The sequence below is a fragment of the Neolamprologus brichardi genome, chromosome 13 (genome assembly GCF_056152115.1).
Source record: "Neolamprologus brichardi isolate AB-2024 chromosome 13, ASM5615211v1, whole genome shotgun sequence".
Lineage (NCBI taxonomy): Eukaryota > Metazoa > Chordata > Actinopteri > Cichliformes > Cichlidae > Neolamprologus > Neolamprologus brichardi.
The window spans coordinates 17677536-17693100 of NC_142116.1; the positions used below are offsets into that span (position 1 = coordinate 17677536).

General features: G+C 40.0%; 1 protein-coding gene across 1 annotated transcript; it reads right to left on the reverse strand.

Annotated features, from left to right (window-relative positions):
• Nucleotides 1–3808: 3808 nt before the first annotated feature.
• On the reverse strand, nt 3809–13813 carry LOC148099928 (uncharacterized). The gene is made up of 3 exons (XM_087850504.1): nt 13578–13813; nt 4541–4823; nt 3809–4039 (listed from the first exon to the last, which is right to left on the reverse strand). The coding sequence occupies exons 1-3, from the start codon at nt 13811–13813 to the stop codon at nt 3809–3811; spliced, it is 750 nt and encodes a 249-aa protein (XP_087706630.1).
• Nucleotides 13814–15565: the final 1752 nt, after the last annotated feature.

The following is a 15565-nucleotide window of genomic DNA, read 5'->3' on the forward strand; positions in this document are numbered from 1 at the left end:
GGTTAAATGGAAACAATTTTATACAAACGTTGTTGTTCTATATGTCTTATTATATGATCTTAAAACAGAACACCTATCTATACTAGTTGGCTATGACTTGTTAGAAGAATTTATACTTTTAGACTACACTGCTTTTCCTGCCACACACCCACGCTGCTGCTTTGGAAACTATTGCTTTCATTCTCTTTGTAACCCTCCGTGTGTAACCGCTTCATATTTTTCTCATATTATAATTTTGTCTTCTTTTGTAAAATCAGTTGCTCTGGTTCCAATAGATTTATCTATTAACTCTGGTCTGATCCAACCAATGCCACCCCTTTTATGTCCATGAGCTCATTGCTAGATTGAGTTATTTAGTTGATAACCTTTGTGTTACCACTTAGCCTGTTTGCCACTGTTTGGGTACGTGAAGCCAGATCAGGAAAGAGATCCTGGGTATGTTAAATTTGCTTCATAGAGCACAACTCATATTAGTCTTAAAAAAATAAAATTAAAAATAAGCTGATAGACAAGTTGCAAAATTTCAGGCTTCAAAGGGCAGTACAGTAACCAGCTGCTATTATCACATCGCAGAGGCTTCACTGTCTATTTTCTATGGCGTGTGAAGTCTTTGTGATTGGATTTAGAAATGTAGCCTGTCAGTGCAAAATCCAGATTCAAGGCAATCCTACCATATCCCATCGTATTCAGTCATTCTTTTTCATATATATAAATCTAAATTTGTGTACAAAAGTGGCTTCTTGCAATAAAAGCACACAAATATCTGACTTAGTTATCAGAAATAATAATTTTCATGCACATTAGTTAGTTATTTGGACCCACTAGTTAGTGTTTTTTCTAATTTGACAACAGACAAAACTGACAAAACTGACTGCAGCTAAACCCTTCATCACAAACAACAGCACTGCTATAGCAAAAATGAAGGAAAAGCTGTGTTATATACCAGCAGCTTACTGCAGCAAATTAGCAGATACCCTCACTCCCCTGACAAATCTGACTGAGTGACAGAATTGCTGCTGGCAAGTAACAAACAGGCAGTTATTACACATAGGCGATTTTCTGATACAGAAACCTGCCACTCCCGAAGAATCGTTACTCTATGCCATCCTATCATATTCTAAAATAACCCATTAAATCTTATTCTGCAAGTCCCTTCCTCTCTATCTTAATGTAAAAAGCCCAAGCAATATATTCAGTAACAATAATCTCAATATCTGATGCAATACAGCATTAATAGATCCTTCCTCCTCCTCATCTCCATTCACTAAAGATACTCTAACTTTTGATGGCAGTCATGAGTAGTGAGACTTTGAACTATTTGGATACAGCAAGCAACAAAAGCATATTCTCCACCTCCCTATTCTGAGCCCGGTGATGCTGTTGGTATGTCTTTCCATCTGATTGTAATGCAGTCCACCTCCAGCTGTAAAATTTGCCACAGGAGTGAATAAATATGACCCAATTACATTATTGTTGTCCCCGTGTGGGAGGGAAAGAGACGGTCTTGCTTACATGGTCCCTTGACAGCCTGATTGCGTCCTGAACACTATAGATTTTGGAAAATTTAACAGACGGCTGTGTCTACATTAGAGATTAGCTTTGAATAACCAGATAACAGAGGCATTGTCTTCTTGCAAGTCTTTAGAGAAGAACATATTTGTGTCCCATTAATCCATTTAGGAATAAGATCAGTGAAATGATCTTGATTAAGTAGTTTTTAATCAGTTAAATTATTCAAACAAACATGTTATAGACTGCTCCTATTATTCTGCATAGATTGCAGAAGTTTGGATATGAACTTCACTCCGATATGACGTTTTCACATTTTTCACAAAGATTCACTCTTTGAAATTCTGCACACGTCATATTTAGAGGTTTCAACAAAATGTTTCACAGCAGCATATAAAAGAAGCTGATTCAACAGCAGCACAGAGTTGCAATAAAAAAAAGCCATCTCCTAAACATTGAATAGAAAAGAAGGTGGGCAAAAGAATAGATGCTTGACAAAGAAGGACAAAAAGACTCTTTGTTTGACACCCTCAAAAGTCAGCATTAAGGTGTTGTGCCTTTGTTGACGCTGCTTTACAGGCACCATTTATTTTATCTCTTAGCTTTTTCTTCAGTTTTAACACGTTGATGTACCTCTTGCTCACTTTTTTTTTTGTTTTGGTTGTTCAGTGTGTGTTCTTGCGTGAAGGGACTATTAAAATTGTATCTTCTTTGCCAATTTTGAAATACCTTTCTTAAAAGAAAGCTCTCTTTTCCAGGCCACATTCAGACTCTAAAACTGACAAAGGCTGATACGTCATTAATTAAAAATGTTGCTTCTTTAATCATCACAAATGTTTTCACCTGCGCTTACATAATTGGAAAAGATTTTAATGATTAATCAACCTTTGCGAACATAAACTTGCCAGAGTTAAAAACAAAGTGGACCTCTGTAGTGCTTCCTACATTGACGATCATATTAAAAAGTTGCTAATCATTTATGCCTTTGTTAATCTTTAATTTAACTTTAATTTAATCAAAAAGAATTCCTTCATTTTCATCAGGTATTCATTCACATTAGGTAAACAATGAAGGATGCCATGCATTTGAAAAGACTGTGGAGTCTCATCAAAAAACTGGAAAACACACTTAGGCAAGAACTGATGTCTTCGTCACATAATTTGGTGTGTGGTAGTAACAGGTAAATGAACTTTTTTTTTTTTAATTATTTGAATATACCACATATATTTCTATATAAACATATATAAATAAAACCACTTTTTTTTTTACATTAGTAATTCCTTTTGTGCATAATTTTATATTATTGTTAATAATAACCTGAAGAGCCGGTTTGGAGCCGAAAGCGCCGGCTCTTTTTAGTGAGCCGAGCCGAAAGAGTTCTCGGTTCCCGGTTCTCTAAAATGAGCCGGAAATCCCATCACTAATAAGAAGTCTATTTATACAGTTAGATGTAGTAGAGAGACTAAGACTGCTCGGCTGAATGGCGGGGCTCTCTCCTCAGATTGTCCATGGGGAAAGAGCCATAGACTAGAGAATTATCCTGGTATGATTACTGTTCAGGGGAAAGAAGCCAGCAACAGAATGAGTTTGAGCAGTTGGGAGGTTACTGACAGAAAGTTGAAGATTAGTGGTTGAGACTGGGAGTGTAGCGAGCTGAAGGGTGCAAAGAAACTTGAAGACTGTTGGCTGAAGAAATGCCAGGGCAAAGTGTAACAAAGCTCAGCCAGTGCAGAAGCAGCTCAGGGGGGGCAGCAGGCAGCAATTGGCTGATTCTACAATCTGGCGGTGCAGTGGTGCAAAAGAGTGGAGGCTGGAGCTGCAGCAGGTGATTGGATAATTAGAACCCCTGAAGCCCCTCCTGTATTACAGTTTTTTCTGATTGCTTAAGCACATTTTTTGTAACTATTGGCTATTTTTGCAAAACTCTACACACAAATAAGAAAACCTGTCACCCAATTATCAAAACATTGTAGTTCACTTGCAAAAGCGAACACAGCTAGATTAACTCTTCACACCTTCGTAAAAATGGTGTTTTCGTATCAAACAGTACACACAAGCCATCATCTACTAAGCACACAATGCGCCAACTGCACACTGATGGTATGAATACAAAACACATCTGGCTTTTGCTTTCTCTGTGTACAAATGTCAATTTGAGGTCACACTTTTGTCATAGTGTCATGTAAACATACAAGGATCCAAACTTCAAGTACTGGTGTTTATTCACACTCATCAAAACCAAGACAAAGTCAGAACACAAAATAGGAATTTCACAAAAAAAAGGAAAAAAAAAAGACAATCAGCCTACATCATGTCGTCTTTCTGGGTCCGGCCACAAAATTTCGTCCACATCGCATGCAATATCCTCCAGTCCAAGGCACCGGGGAAAATATCTCCTTGAATGCCGTATCCAGGCCTGACATGATGCCTGGTCAATATCTCCACATGCCTCCTCCATTGCCTGTAAAAGGGCTACCTGTTGATGAGGATGACGGTCGTACACTTTCCAGCGCCAGGCAGAGAAGAACTCCTCGATGGGAGTGGAGAGTATGGAGGGAGGTTGAGTGCCATGAAGGATGGGTGGTCTGTAAATCAGTTGCGGACCAAAGCAGCCCTATGGAAACTAACATTGTCCCATATGATGACATATCGGGTCTGCTCTGGTCTCTGAACAGTGAGCATGTCATGCAAGGTGTCCAGGAATGCAATAATGTGTGCAGTGTTGTATGGGCCTATGGTTGCATGATGGTGAACAACACCATTTTGGCTTATAGCTGCACACATGGTTATGTTACCACCACGTTGTCCTGGGACATTGATGATGGCACGGTGTCCAATAATGTTCCTGCCACGTCTCCTGGTTTTACTGAGGTTAAAACTGGCCTCATCTACAAAAAGTAGCTCATGTCCCGTTGCATCTGCTTCTAGTTCCATCACTCTCTGGACAAGACAAAACAAATGCAACACATCAGGCCCATGCACAGCACTACAGTATGCACTTCCAAATTCAGAACCAATGACACTAGCTTACCTGCACATAGTCATATCGCAGTTGCTTTACACGTTCTGTGTTTCTCTCGAAAGGAACTCTGTAAATTTGCTTCATTCTTATTCTGTGGCGCGCAAGTACACGACTTAGTGCAGAAATGCTTGCACTGTGTATATTTTGAAAGATGGTGTCATTATCAATTATGCGCTGCTGTATTTCGCGCAGTCTTATTGCATTATTGGCAATCACCATGTTCACTATATGGGTCTCTTGCTCTGGAGTGAACATTCTGCCTCTGCCCCCAACATCTGGACGTCTAGCAATTCTGTAAAGTAACAATTTCAGTATTTTTGCATGTATGGTACTGTTGTGTTTCTCATTAGAGTATGGCAGTGTTAAAAGTACTTACCGATTCTCATTTCAAAATGTCCTAATGATGCTTGCCACAGTGTAGCGGCTCAGTTTAGGCTGAACCCGTTGGCCAGCTTCCCTCAAGGTCATCCCATGGTTGATGACATGGTCCACTATTGTAGCTCTGATGTCATCAGTTATTCTGTTTCTTACTCTTCTTACCCTTCCTCTTTCCCCTCCTTGTCCTCTTCTTGCTCCTCCTTGTCCTCTTCCTCTAACTTCCTCTAACCCTCTTGCTTCTTCACCTCCACGTCCTCTTCCTCCAACTTCTTCACCTCCACGTCCTCTCCCTCGCCCTCCTCTGATTCTCACTCTTCTCACTCTTACTGCTCCTTCCATTGTACTCCACATAGACAGCTTACCTGTGGCCTGTTTATAGTGCTTAGGCTGATTGCAAAGTGGACTAATTATCTAAAACAGTTTTCACATGTGAAAGTGTGCCAGACAGTTGGCAAAATAGTGTTAATGATAGCCATACATGTGTATAATTTTGCTAGGAGTGTGTTGGAAATTTGGTAATTGAGTGTAAGCAGTGAGTTGTGTTTAAAGTTCTGCAAAAAGAGTGTTGTGCAGTGAATTGTGCCTGCAGTTTTGCAAAGTGTGTGTTACAAAATTGCAAACTGAGTGCAAAGCAGTGTTTGTGCTTTTAGTTTTGCAAACTCAGTGAGTGGTTTTGCTATAAGTATTAATAGTTTTAGGAATTGTGCTATAAGAATCACAGTTAGGGTTAAAGCCATCAGAAAAAACTGTATAACAGACAGAGAAAGGGGAGGAGGGGAGTGGATAAGAGATGTCCACAGTAGGAGGAGGCAAACAAACAAAAAAACCCAGAAACAATTATTTTATTTTATTTTATTTTATGATGTACGAGAAGTTAGAGTTGAAATTCTCACTCTGACTGTTGTGTTTCACAGCTTCACCTCTTTATTATCGGCCTATTGCTTTAGTCTTCAATTTTCACATACACGAATGGACGCACGCACACATACACTACACATACACTGACCTTTGGGTTTTTCAAAAATACTCAACAAAACTGTGAATGAAAGGCTCTAAACATGAAGTTTAGGAACAGAGTCATTTAACACAGAACACATACTGTATCCCATATGTATTATGGATTACAGTAGGTGGAGTTTTAAGTAGGTTATTGCTGCTAGACAGACAGGTGTCAGACAGTGAGATCCAGCAGTGAGCACAGACCTGTGACTAATGGCTCCATGTGGTTCTATAATTGCTTTCTGGACCATATACTATACTTTTTGTTCACTGTTTTTGAATTAGCCATGATGGTTATTTTAATAGCTGCATCTTTAATGAGCTGTCAGAAACTTCTGTAAAAATTTTGCATTTCACCTGATCATTTTAAAAGACAAACTTTCTTAACATGAAACTTTTTGCAAGGTCAGACCTGCTGTATTTTTTTTTTTTTTCAAAATTCAAAATTCTGTTTTTTATTCTTTGTTTAGCGGTGACTCAAACAAAACTGCATCTTAGATACAGATTTTGGTGACCATTGTATGTTTGTACTGGTAATATACGTTAACTGTGACATGTGAAACAAACGCAAATGGACAATATAACATTGCATTTGCAGGTACTGAAAAAAAGAGCATGTTGGTTTTACTTAATTCAATAGCGGAAATTGGTTGCGCACAATTGTTTTGCTTTGTCAGAAACTTAAACAACTGAGTTAAATCAACACAACTTATTCATGTTCAATAAACCTGTGAATTTTGTGATGATAAACCGTGATTGAAACATGTCTAGATGAAGTAAGTGAGCTCTTGGAATATTTTAATCCTTCACAATTGTGTCATGTTTTTCCAACACTGTTCAATAACTTTTACCCCAATACAACTTGGTCACATAAATACTACATGTTGTTTTCATATTACAAATGTTTAACGAAGTCTAGAGTGTAGTTAATATAAAAATTGTCCTTGAATTTCATACAGATCCTACATGATTTAATTACTTGAAATTATTTTGTTCAAATTAGAAGTTAGACTTTTTAAAATGTAATTTCCTTTTATCAGTATACCAAAAAAGTGGCTGACTTTGACTTGACTGAGATGGATGCCTTCCTCAAACCACGATCCAAAGTCTGTGAGACAAAAACATGTGCGGTGCCGCGGGATTTAACATTGCTACATTATTGACTTACTTCACTCGAACATGATATGAACAATTTAATATACCCTCTCTGCATATCATGTTTCTACACTATATAGTTATACTTAACTTTAAAGCATGGGGCAATTATGTTAAATACACGCAAGATGCTTACATAAATCCAAGAGATGGCCAAACCCTTTTTTTCAGTGGGGTGCTGATGGATGAAGGAACAGATGTAATATTTAGGACAATATTCATGCAAAGTGTCGTTCAGATTCACCCTTCCATTAAGGAGGAAAAAGGGGTGACATACATGTACAGACATATATCTATTATCATTATATTATCATTATAGTAAAATACTTTTATTATCATTCCACAGACTGTATGCAAAAGATGGCTGCAGCTACCATGATGTCATTCATTGGTTTCTGTCTCCCATTTTAAAATTTTTGCCCATTTCCATCTTGTTTTTTAAGATGTGACAAGGTGTGAACCCGATTTGAAAGTCAAGGAAACCCAAAGTCACAAGGTTGACCCCTGCATTACTGTCTTTTTTCCTCTTAAAAGCACAACAATTTACTAAATGGGTTTCTTGATTTCCATGTCACATGGAACAAAGAACTGAAACAAAAAAGAAAAATAGTCATCACCTCCTGCAATCATCACCTCCTAGAAGAAATGCAGCTTTAGCTTTTTAAACCCCCAGCCTCTGTCGATTCTTTATATACAGTCTGTGTGTGGTATTTAGTTGTCAGTTCATACTGCACTGAAAAAGGGATTGGCCAACTCTTGGATTTACGTAAGCATCTTGCGTGTATTTAACACAAGTGCCTCATGCTTTAAAGTTAAGTGTCACTATATAGTGTAGAAACTACATGATATGCAGAGAGGCTAGATTAAATTGTTCATATCATGTTCGAGTGAAGTAAGTCAATAACTTACTGCGACACTGCACAGGATTTCAGTCTCACGCGCTGGATCGTGGTTTCAGGAAGGCATCCATCTCAGTCAAGTCGAGCAGCTGCCTCTACTTTTTTTGGTATACCGAAAAAAGTAAATTGTGTGGTTGTTACATTAAAAAAGTCCAGCTTGTAATTTGAACACAATAATTTCATGTTTCAATAAACGTAATTAAATCATGAAGGATCTGTACGAAATTCAACAACTTAATTTGTTCTTGTTGAGATGACATGATACAATCTAGTAAGAGTGGTTAGTTGCTGAACTCATGAAATTCACAAGATCGCACGAGATTTCAAACTACAGGAAAATCACTGGAGTTACAAGAGGCAGACAACGACACACACACCACATGTATGCTATTGCTATTTATTGTGGGTTAACCTGTCAAGGACAAAAACGTACAAAAAAATTCTGCATCAAACCTTGAAATCATAGCTTTCCTACATTTGTTAAGTCTGGATTGGTGGCATGGTGGTTAGTGCTGTTGCTTCACAGTAGGAAGATCCTAGGTTCAAATCTGCAATTTGGCAGGTTTGCACTGGGTTCTCTCTTGGTATTCTGGTTTCTTCCCACAGTTAAAAAGTCATGCAGTTGTTAGACCAGGGTGTACCCTGTCTTATAACCTATCACTTCAGGGTTATTTCCCAGCCCCCCTGCAACCAGGATAAAGATAGGAGGATGGTAGTTGTAGATCCATTGAATTTTTATGGTAACCAGACTCTAGACTTTGTTGAACATTATGTAATATGAAGACAACATGTTTTATCTAAGTGACCAAGTACTATTGGGGGTAAAAGTTATTGAATAATGTTGGAATAAAATGACAAAATTGTGAAGGATTAAGATATTCCAAGAGCTTACTTAACACAACTTACTAAACATCTAAACATGTTTCATTCGCGTTTTATGAACACAAAATTCACAGGTTTATTGAACATGAATAAGTTGTGTTGATTTAACTCAGTTGTTTAAGTTTCTGCCAAAGCAAAACATTTGTGTGCAACCAATGTCCGCTATTGAATCAAGTAAATCCAACATGGCCTTTTTTTCAGTGTGAATGAGACTATAAGCTGTGTCATATATCTGCCATTAATCAGCAACAGTGAGGATTTATTGCCCCCACAGCCATTATATGAGGTGGTGACATTAATGAGAAAAGCAGGCCAGGTAATGTAAAATGGTCATAAGTAACTAAGAGTAACACAACAGGAATAAAGGTCCTGCTGAAATGAGTTTAGTCAAAGGTCACTAGGATATACTGTATATAATTGACATTTATAATGCTAAGAATCATTCAAGAACGAAAGACCCTTGAGTCAAAGAAGAAAGGTGAGTTTAGCAGAAATTGTAGTAAATCTAAAGTTTACATCCACCCAGAAAAATCCAATACAGGTCTAAATTTTAATCTCTGCCATCTCTTCCCTAGGAGTACCCAGACGTTGAGACATGCTCATACATGCATAGAAAGTTGAATGTTGCAAAAGGGGTTTGGCAGATATAATCAGAACCAACCAAACCTGCAAATCATGATAAGGGGGAAAAAAACTTTAAAAAACAACAGACGATGAGTTCTGCATTGATGTCATTTCTCAGTATTTACTGAAATCCTGATTATGGATCGTTTTTAATATCTCTGCAAGGAGATAATAACAAAAATCAGAAACATTTAAGGTCATGTAATTAAAAAAGTGCTTAGATTCTGTATTTTCAATTAAAGAACAGGCTACCGTGGATATTGCTCATTGGGGATTTTTGGCAAACTGAATTGGGATTCAGAGCCTCAGGTTGACATTTCAACAAAAAATTAGATAACATGCTGCTTAGTTGTGATTATTATTTAATGCTGGACTTTATCTGATTAGCGGAGCACCAAAGGCACAATATCTGATTAATTTTTTTTATTTCTTTACAGTTAGGATACTTTAGAAGGCTCAATACTGAATGAGTATAGATCCTGGGTGTTACTAATTTTATGAGCGTGAGCTTCAGTCACATATTTGGTGAGCAACAACCAACATATAAACTCAAAAAACATAGCAAGAATAAAGAAGAGAACCTTAGAAATATTTTTGTTTAAACTGACTTGACTGATACTTTACACTCATTTTTCAATTACAGTGTGTGAGGATTAACATTAGGTACTCGTTACCCACACACAGAAATGAAAATGTTGCATTAAACAAGGCCTTTTACTAGAGATTGAGACCAATATCTCATTTGGAAAGTGTTTGCTGAAGCCATAAGAGAGTGAGCAATAGGGCCTAGATGTCTTTACAAACTGAGAAGCCTCCTGCTGGCAACAAGCTATGCATGTGTGCTTAAATGCATCAGGGCTAAAGAAACAACACATGATCACTGAGCAGTATTTTACATGTTTCACTCATGTTTGTATTGAAAGATGTGCAATTTCACAATTGCTCACATCAGCTTTTTAAGCAAAGAAAGACCAATTTTTTACCATCGTAATTTTATGTTGTGCCTGAATTCTGCTGGAGCCGTTCTTCTGGTTTGGGGGTTACAACTTCTAATGTTCCTGTTACTGCTATTGATTTTAACTTTGACATCTTTCATCCCCTGGTACTGCTCAGTTTTCTCGTGTGTCTTCTTTATGATGTGATAAATGCGGCAATCCCAGCTGATGGAAAATCAAAAGGAATTTCTCTGATGTGTGGCTGATTTGCTCTCAGCCAGGATTCCCACATCTTCAAGCTACCACTGTGTCTGGTTGGTTAGCCAGGAGCTGCATGTCTGTCTGGAAGTTGAGGTCCCACAGCACCTTAGCCTCTTTGTTTTCAATCACCTTAGCTGTTGTCTCCCATCTGGAATTGGAGCCTTCTAATCCATATGTGGCACAGATGTTTCTGTATACTATCCCAGCTGCTTAGTTGTGCATCTCTGTGTACGCTGTCCCATCTTGCTTCTTCCATCCTGCTACTATGAGCTGGGCTGTATCCAGGGCACCTTTGCACTGCCATCAACCTGAGTCCTGAGCCACTCCCTCTGTCTGTCAATAGCACATTAAATGCAGGGTCTTGGTCTTGCACCATACTTCCTCCTTTTGTTTCTTATCACCATCTGTCTTCAGCTGCCTGGGGCACTCTTGTAGCACCTCCTCTCAAAGGGGCCATCTTCCTTGTTGTGGTGTCGCAATGAGGAATAACCGGGGACGGTAACTAAGATATTGACAACGCCACCTGGGGGAGGGCGTTACACCCCAGGAAAGATTTCTCTAGCCAATGTACGTGTTGCACTGGCTACCAAAGCCCACAGACTCGTTATTAACGGCAGAGGTGAGACAAAGGAAGTTTACAAATCAAAATTTCTTAGCTGTTTCTTATAAGCCTGCTAATTATCGGCTGGGAAGGTGTGGATGTCAGTGGTGCGTTTGTGGATATCATGTAAAATCCTACCCCAGAATCTACTTCACTACATTATGTATTCTCATAGCTCTGACACCCACTAGTCCCCCTCTTCCACCCTTTATGGCTCAGAGAGCCATAGGGTGGAAACATCCATGCAAACATCTATGCATTGTGAGGAACTTTCATGTTTTGACATCCATGGCATTGATTTCCTCCTTTGGCCTTTTGCTATTCCAGCTGGGTATCTGTTGACCAGTAAGGCCTATGTATTGATTGCTTAAATCTTATTCATGCTGTTGATTTGGCTTCTCAGCTCCCATTTCACTAAATGGGAGTAACTGGCTATGGCTGACCTTTTGCAACTTCATCATTGTTCCCATTAGACGTTGGAATACCAAGGTGCTTGTAGCTGTTTTTTTCAATAACCTGCCAATATATATATGTACATTCTCTCCAGTATACATATAAAGCATTTTTATATACAGTATATAAATAGAATAACAAATGACACAGATAGTTTGTTTCATATTGCACATATTGCAAGAATAAAAGAGTTGTGATTTTGTAAACAGCTCAGTGTTCTCAGGTGTCTAAATGAAGACAAAAACCTAGCTGAGCAGATCGATACAAACAAAAGATGGATGTATTATTCTCAAACATGAAAATAAAAGCCGACTATGACAGCAGCTCACTCCTACATGGCACAAAATTAATGGATCAGACTTAGGATTTCATAGCTGATGCCTACTCATTATTGAAAATAATCTTCTTATATTTGGGTGCAAAACAAATTGCGATAATTTTGTCGACAGTCTTAGGTGAACCCTCTGAAGAGAAGCTTACCTGCATCGTGTTTGACATTGTTTTGCTGGAGGCTTGCTTCCTAAAATAATGAGTTCTGCTTCTATGTTCTGAGTGTAAATTGGGCTCAAAGAAAATAATCTGCTTTCACTGATGACACCTGAAACATATAGCATTAATTTAATAGAAAAAGGCAGCTTTGAAAAAGTGCATGCTATTCTCCTGTTAGAGACCTTGACACCCACTCAAAGTGACATGAACCCCAGGAGTTATTTCCGAATGCATAGCATACACGCTCAGAAATTTGGGAACAGTAAAAGTCTATTTCTGGTTTTATAGGTACAATATTTTTGAATGCACCCCCCGGGGCTAATCTTGGGCTTCCAGACTTTAAGATGCAATGTGAAAAAACAGCTTGTTTTTGGCTAAGGTTAAGGTTTTATGAGTTATTTATATTAAATGAAAAACAACTGTCATTCTCCGTCTGTCTTATATATATGTATTTAAAGGTGAAGAGCACTGCCACCTCACATCAAGAAGGAGCTGGGTCTGAAGATGTCTGCAGCCTTTGTTCTCTCTGTGCCTGAAACATTTTCTCCAGGTAGTCTCCTTCAAAGGTCCAAGGACATGTAAGTTAATTGCTGATTGTTAGCTGTGGGTGGAGAAAAAGACTCACATCACAGGGTACTCCTGCAGTGCCACACGGTTGTAGCAAGCAGCTGCTATTTTTTCTGAGAGTTTATTATGGATCAGATGTTTTTTCCTCTATATTATTCTTTGGGTATCGGCTATTACATCTCCATAATTGCATTAAAGTGGAAGATAAACATGAAAGGGTCTGCAAATTGGTGTGACACTGATACTTTCCCCATTTTGTCACAATAAACAAATTATGCACATTAGCAACTATAATAAATTGACCTCACAGTAGGCCAACACACCTCTCAACATTTTGAGAAATGTAGATCACTTTAATGTGCACATGTAGCCGCTAAACTGGTGGACCTAACTCTTAGCCACCACGTCCGTATATATACACAAGCGGAAAAGGGAGTGAGTGGGTCAGCGCTCGGAGAACAGAAGCTAAGCCAGCTTTAAACACACCATTTATTTTCAGGGTAAAACACAGTCAGAACCCCCAAATACAGGCTAAAATCCCCGCTACACAATAAAAATAATGGTCGCAACCCGCTAAAAGCCCTGCCGGCAGGAATAACTATACACTAAAAACCAAAAATAAATAAATGTTTTTTTGTATGATAAACACTTCCCCCCCATAGTCCTATATTCCCTCTTGTCCAGCCACACGCATGCGGGCAAATGTTCCTTAGCTGGAGAAGAAACAGGAGAGGAACTCCTCTTCCGGGATGGTAAAACTCGCCAGCAGCAGACCAGGGAGGAGGCTCCTATCTTCGCCTGACGGTACGCGGCCGCACAGTCCAGCCACTCTCCGCACCTGCACACGGCCTCCCTCGCAGCCCCGCCAAATGCAGGCAGAGGCGTCCCCCTGCCCTACTGTGGATTTCACGCGTTGCCTCCCACTGTTGCTATTTTGTCCGTCTGGACTGGATCGCCGGGTTATGCTGGCCGATCGTCGGCTATCTCGTGCCGTCCCACAGGCAGGCCGGTCTTTCTTTGCAGGTGCTGGGCTACACATGTTTTGTTTCCTGCTCCTCGTGTGTCTCTCCTCTCTCCTCTTTGTGCTCACCATCTCCCTTAAGTCCGTTTGGTGGCTGATAGGCCACCTCGGGAAACGCCCCCACATCACAGGTGCCTACAATTGTCCGCTTAATACACAGTGGAAAAAATACTATACAACAACACCAAACACGCACTATAAATATGGGGATAAAATCATGCAATAAAAATATAAATAAAAACATGCAATATCCCTATTACAATAAAAACATGCAAATAAAATCGACACTAAACAAAATATAAAAACACAATTTTCCACTGTGTGACATCCCCCCACATTTTACCTGTGACAGTCCCTGTCACACTAGTCAAGCGTCTGTCCAGGAGAGTGGCTCGCCAACATTTGAACCTGCTGGATACTGTGGCTTTGCCATTCCCTTCTGTACACATAACACATAAAACATCAGCAATAATCTGCTACCAATCAATCAGTTCTTTCGAATGCATCCTAGAAACATTACAGCATAGATGTGAGATGCAGTCTAGTTACCACATCCAGGTAACCTGCTTTTCTTCAATTTCGTGACCACATAGCATAGCTAACGTATGGGATTATCAGACTATTGGCTCCTCTCAGCTGGGCACTGCTGGGATCCTTCCAGGCATAACCTGGTCTTCGTGCCTCTCCTAAGCACTACTGCATAGCAGCAACCCACAATCCCACAGCCAGTAACTCTTGAAGCTCAACTCCTCTGATATCCCTGTGGTTGAACACTACTCATGACTCCTCACGTGGCAACAAAGTCTTTCCTGTACACCCTTTGCTCACAGTCCTCAGTGTGAGTAGCTGATTTAAACACTTGGCTTTGCATTCTATCATCTATATCTGTACCCCAGGTGCTGAACACTGCTCCCCAAACTTGTATCCTGTCGACAACGCCAAAATTATGTAGCCGCTAAACTGGTGGACCTAACTCTTAGCCACCACGTCCGTATATATACACAAGCGGAAAAGGGAGTGAGTGGGTCAGCGCTCGGAGAACAGAAGCTAAGCCAGCTTTAAACACACCATTTATTTTCAGGGTAAAACACAGTCAGAACCCCCAAATACAGGCTAAAATCCCCGCTACACAATAAAAATAATGGTCGCAACCCGCTAAAAGCCCTGCCGGCAGGAATAACTATACACTAAAAACCAAAAATAAATAAATGTTTTTTTGTATGATAAAAACTTCCCCCCCATAGTCCTATATTCCCTCTTGTCCAGCCACACGCATGCGGGCAAATGTTCCTTAGCTGGAGAAGAGACAGGAGAGGAACTCCTCTTCCGGGATGGTAAAACTCGCCAGCAGCAGACCAGGGAGGAGGCTCCTATCTTCGCCTGACGGTACGCGGCCGCACAGTCCAGCCACTCTCCGCACCTGCACACGGCCTCCCTCGCAGCCCCGCCAAATGCAGGCAGAGGCGTCCCCCTGCCCTACTGTGGATTTCACGCGTTGCCTCCCACTGTTGCTATTTTGTCCGTCTGGACTGGATCGCCGGGTTATGCTGGCCGATCGTCGGCTATCTCGTGCCGTCCCACAGGCAGGCCGGTCTTTCTTTGCAGGTGCTGGGCTACACATGTTTTGTTTCCTGCTCCTCGTGTGTCTCTCCTCTCTCCTCTTTGTGCTCACCATCTCCCTTAAGTCCGTTTGGTGGCTGATAGGCCACCTCGGGAAACGCCCCCACATCACAGGTGCCTACAATTGTCCGCTTAATACACAGTGGAAAA

What these genes read in the sequence shown, in the direction of transcription:
- LOC148099928 (XM_087850504.1), bottom strand. Translation starts at nt 13,813, where the DNA reads ATGTGTAGCCCAGCACCTGCAAAGAAAGACCGGCCTGCCTGTGGGACG. An exon ending in GGACTGTGCGGCCGCGTACC is followed by an intron (nt 4,824 to 13,577) that starts GTCAGGCGAAGA and finishes GTTACTTTACAG; the next exon opens with AATTGCTAGACGTCCAGATG. An exon ending in TGCGATATGACTATGTGCAG is followed by an intron (nt 4,040 to 4,540) that starts GTAAGCTAGTGT and finishes ACTCCCATCGAG; the next exon opens with GAGTTCTTCTCTGCCTGGCG.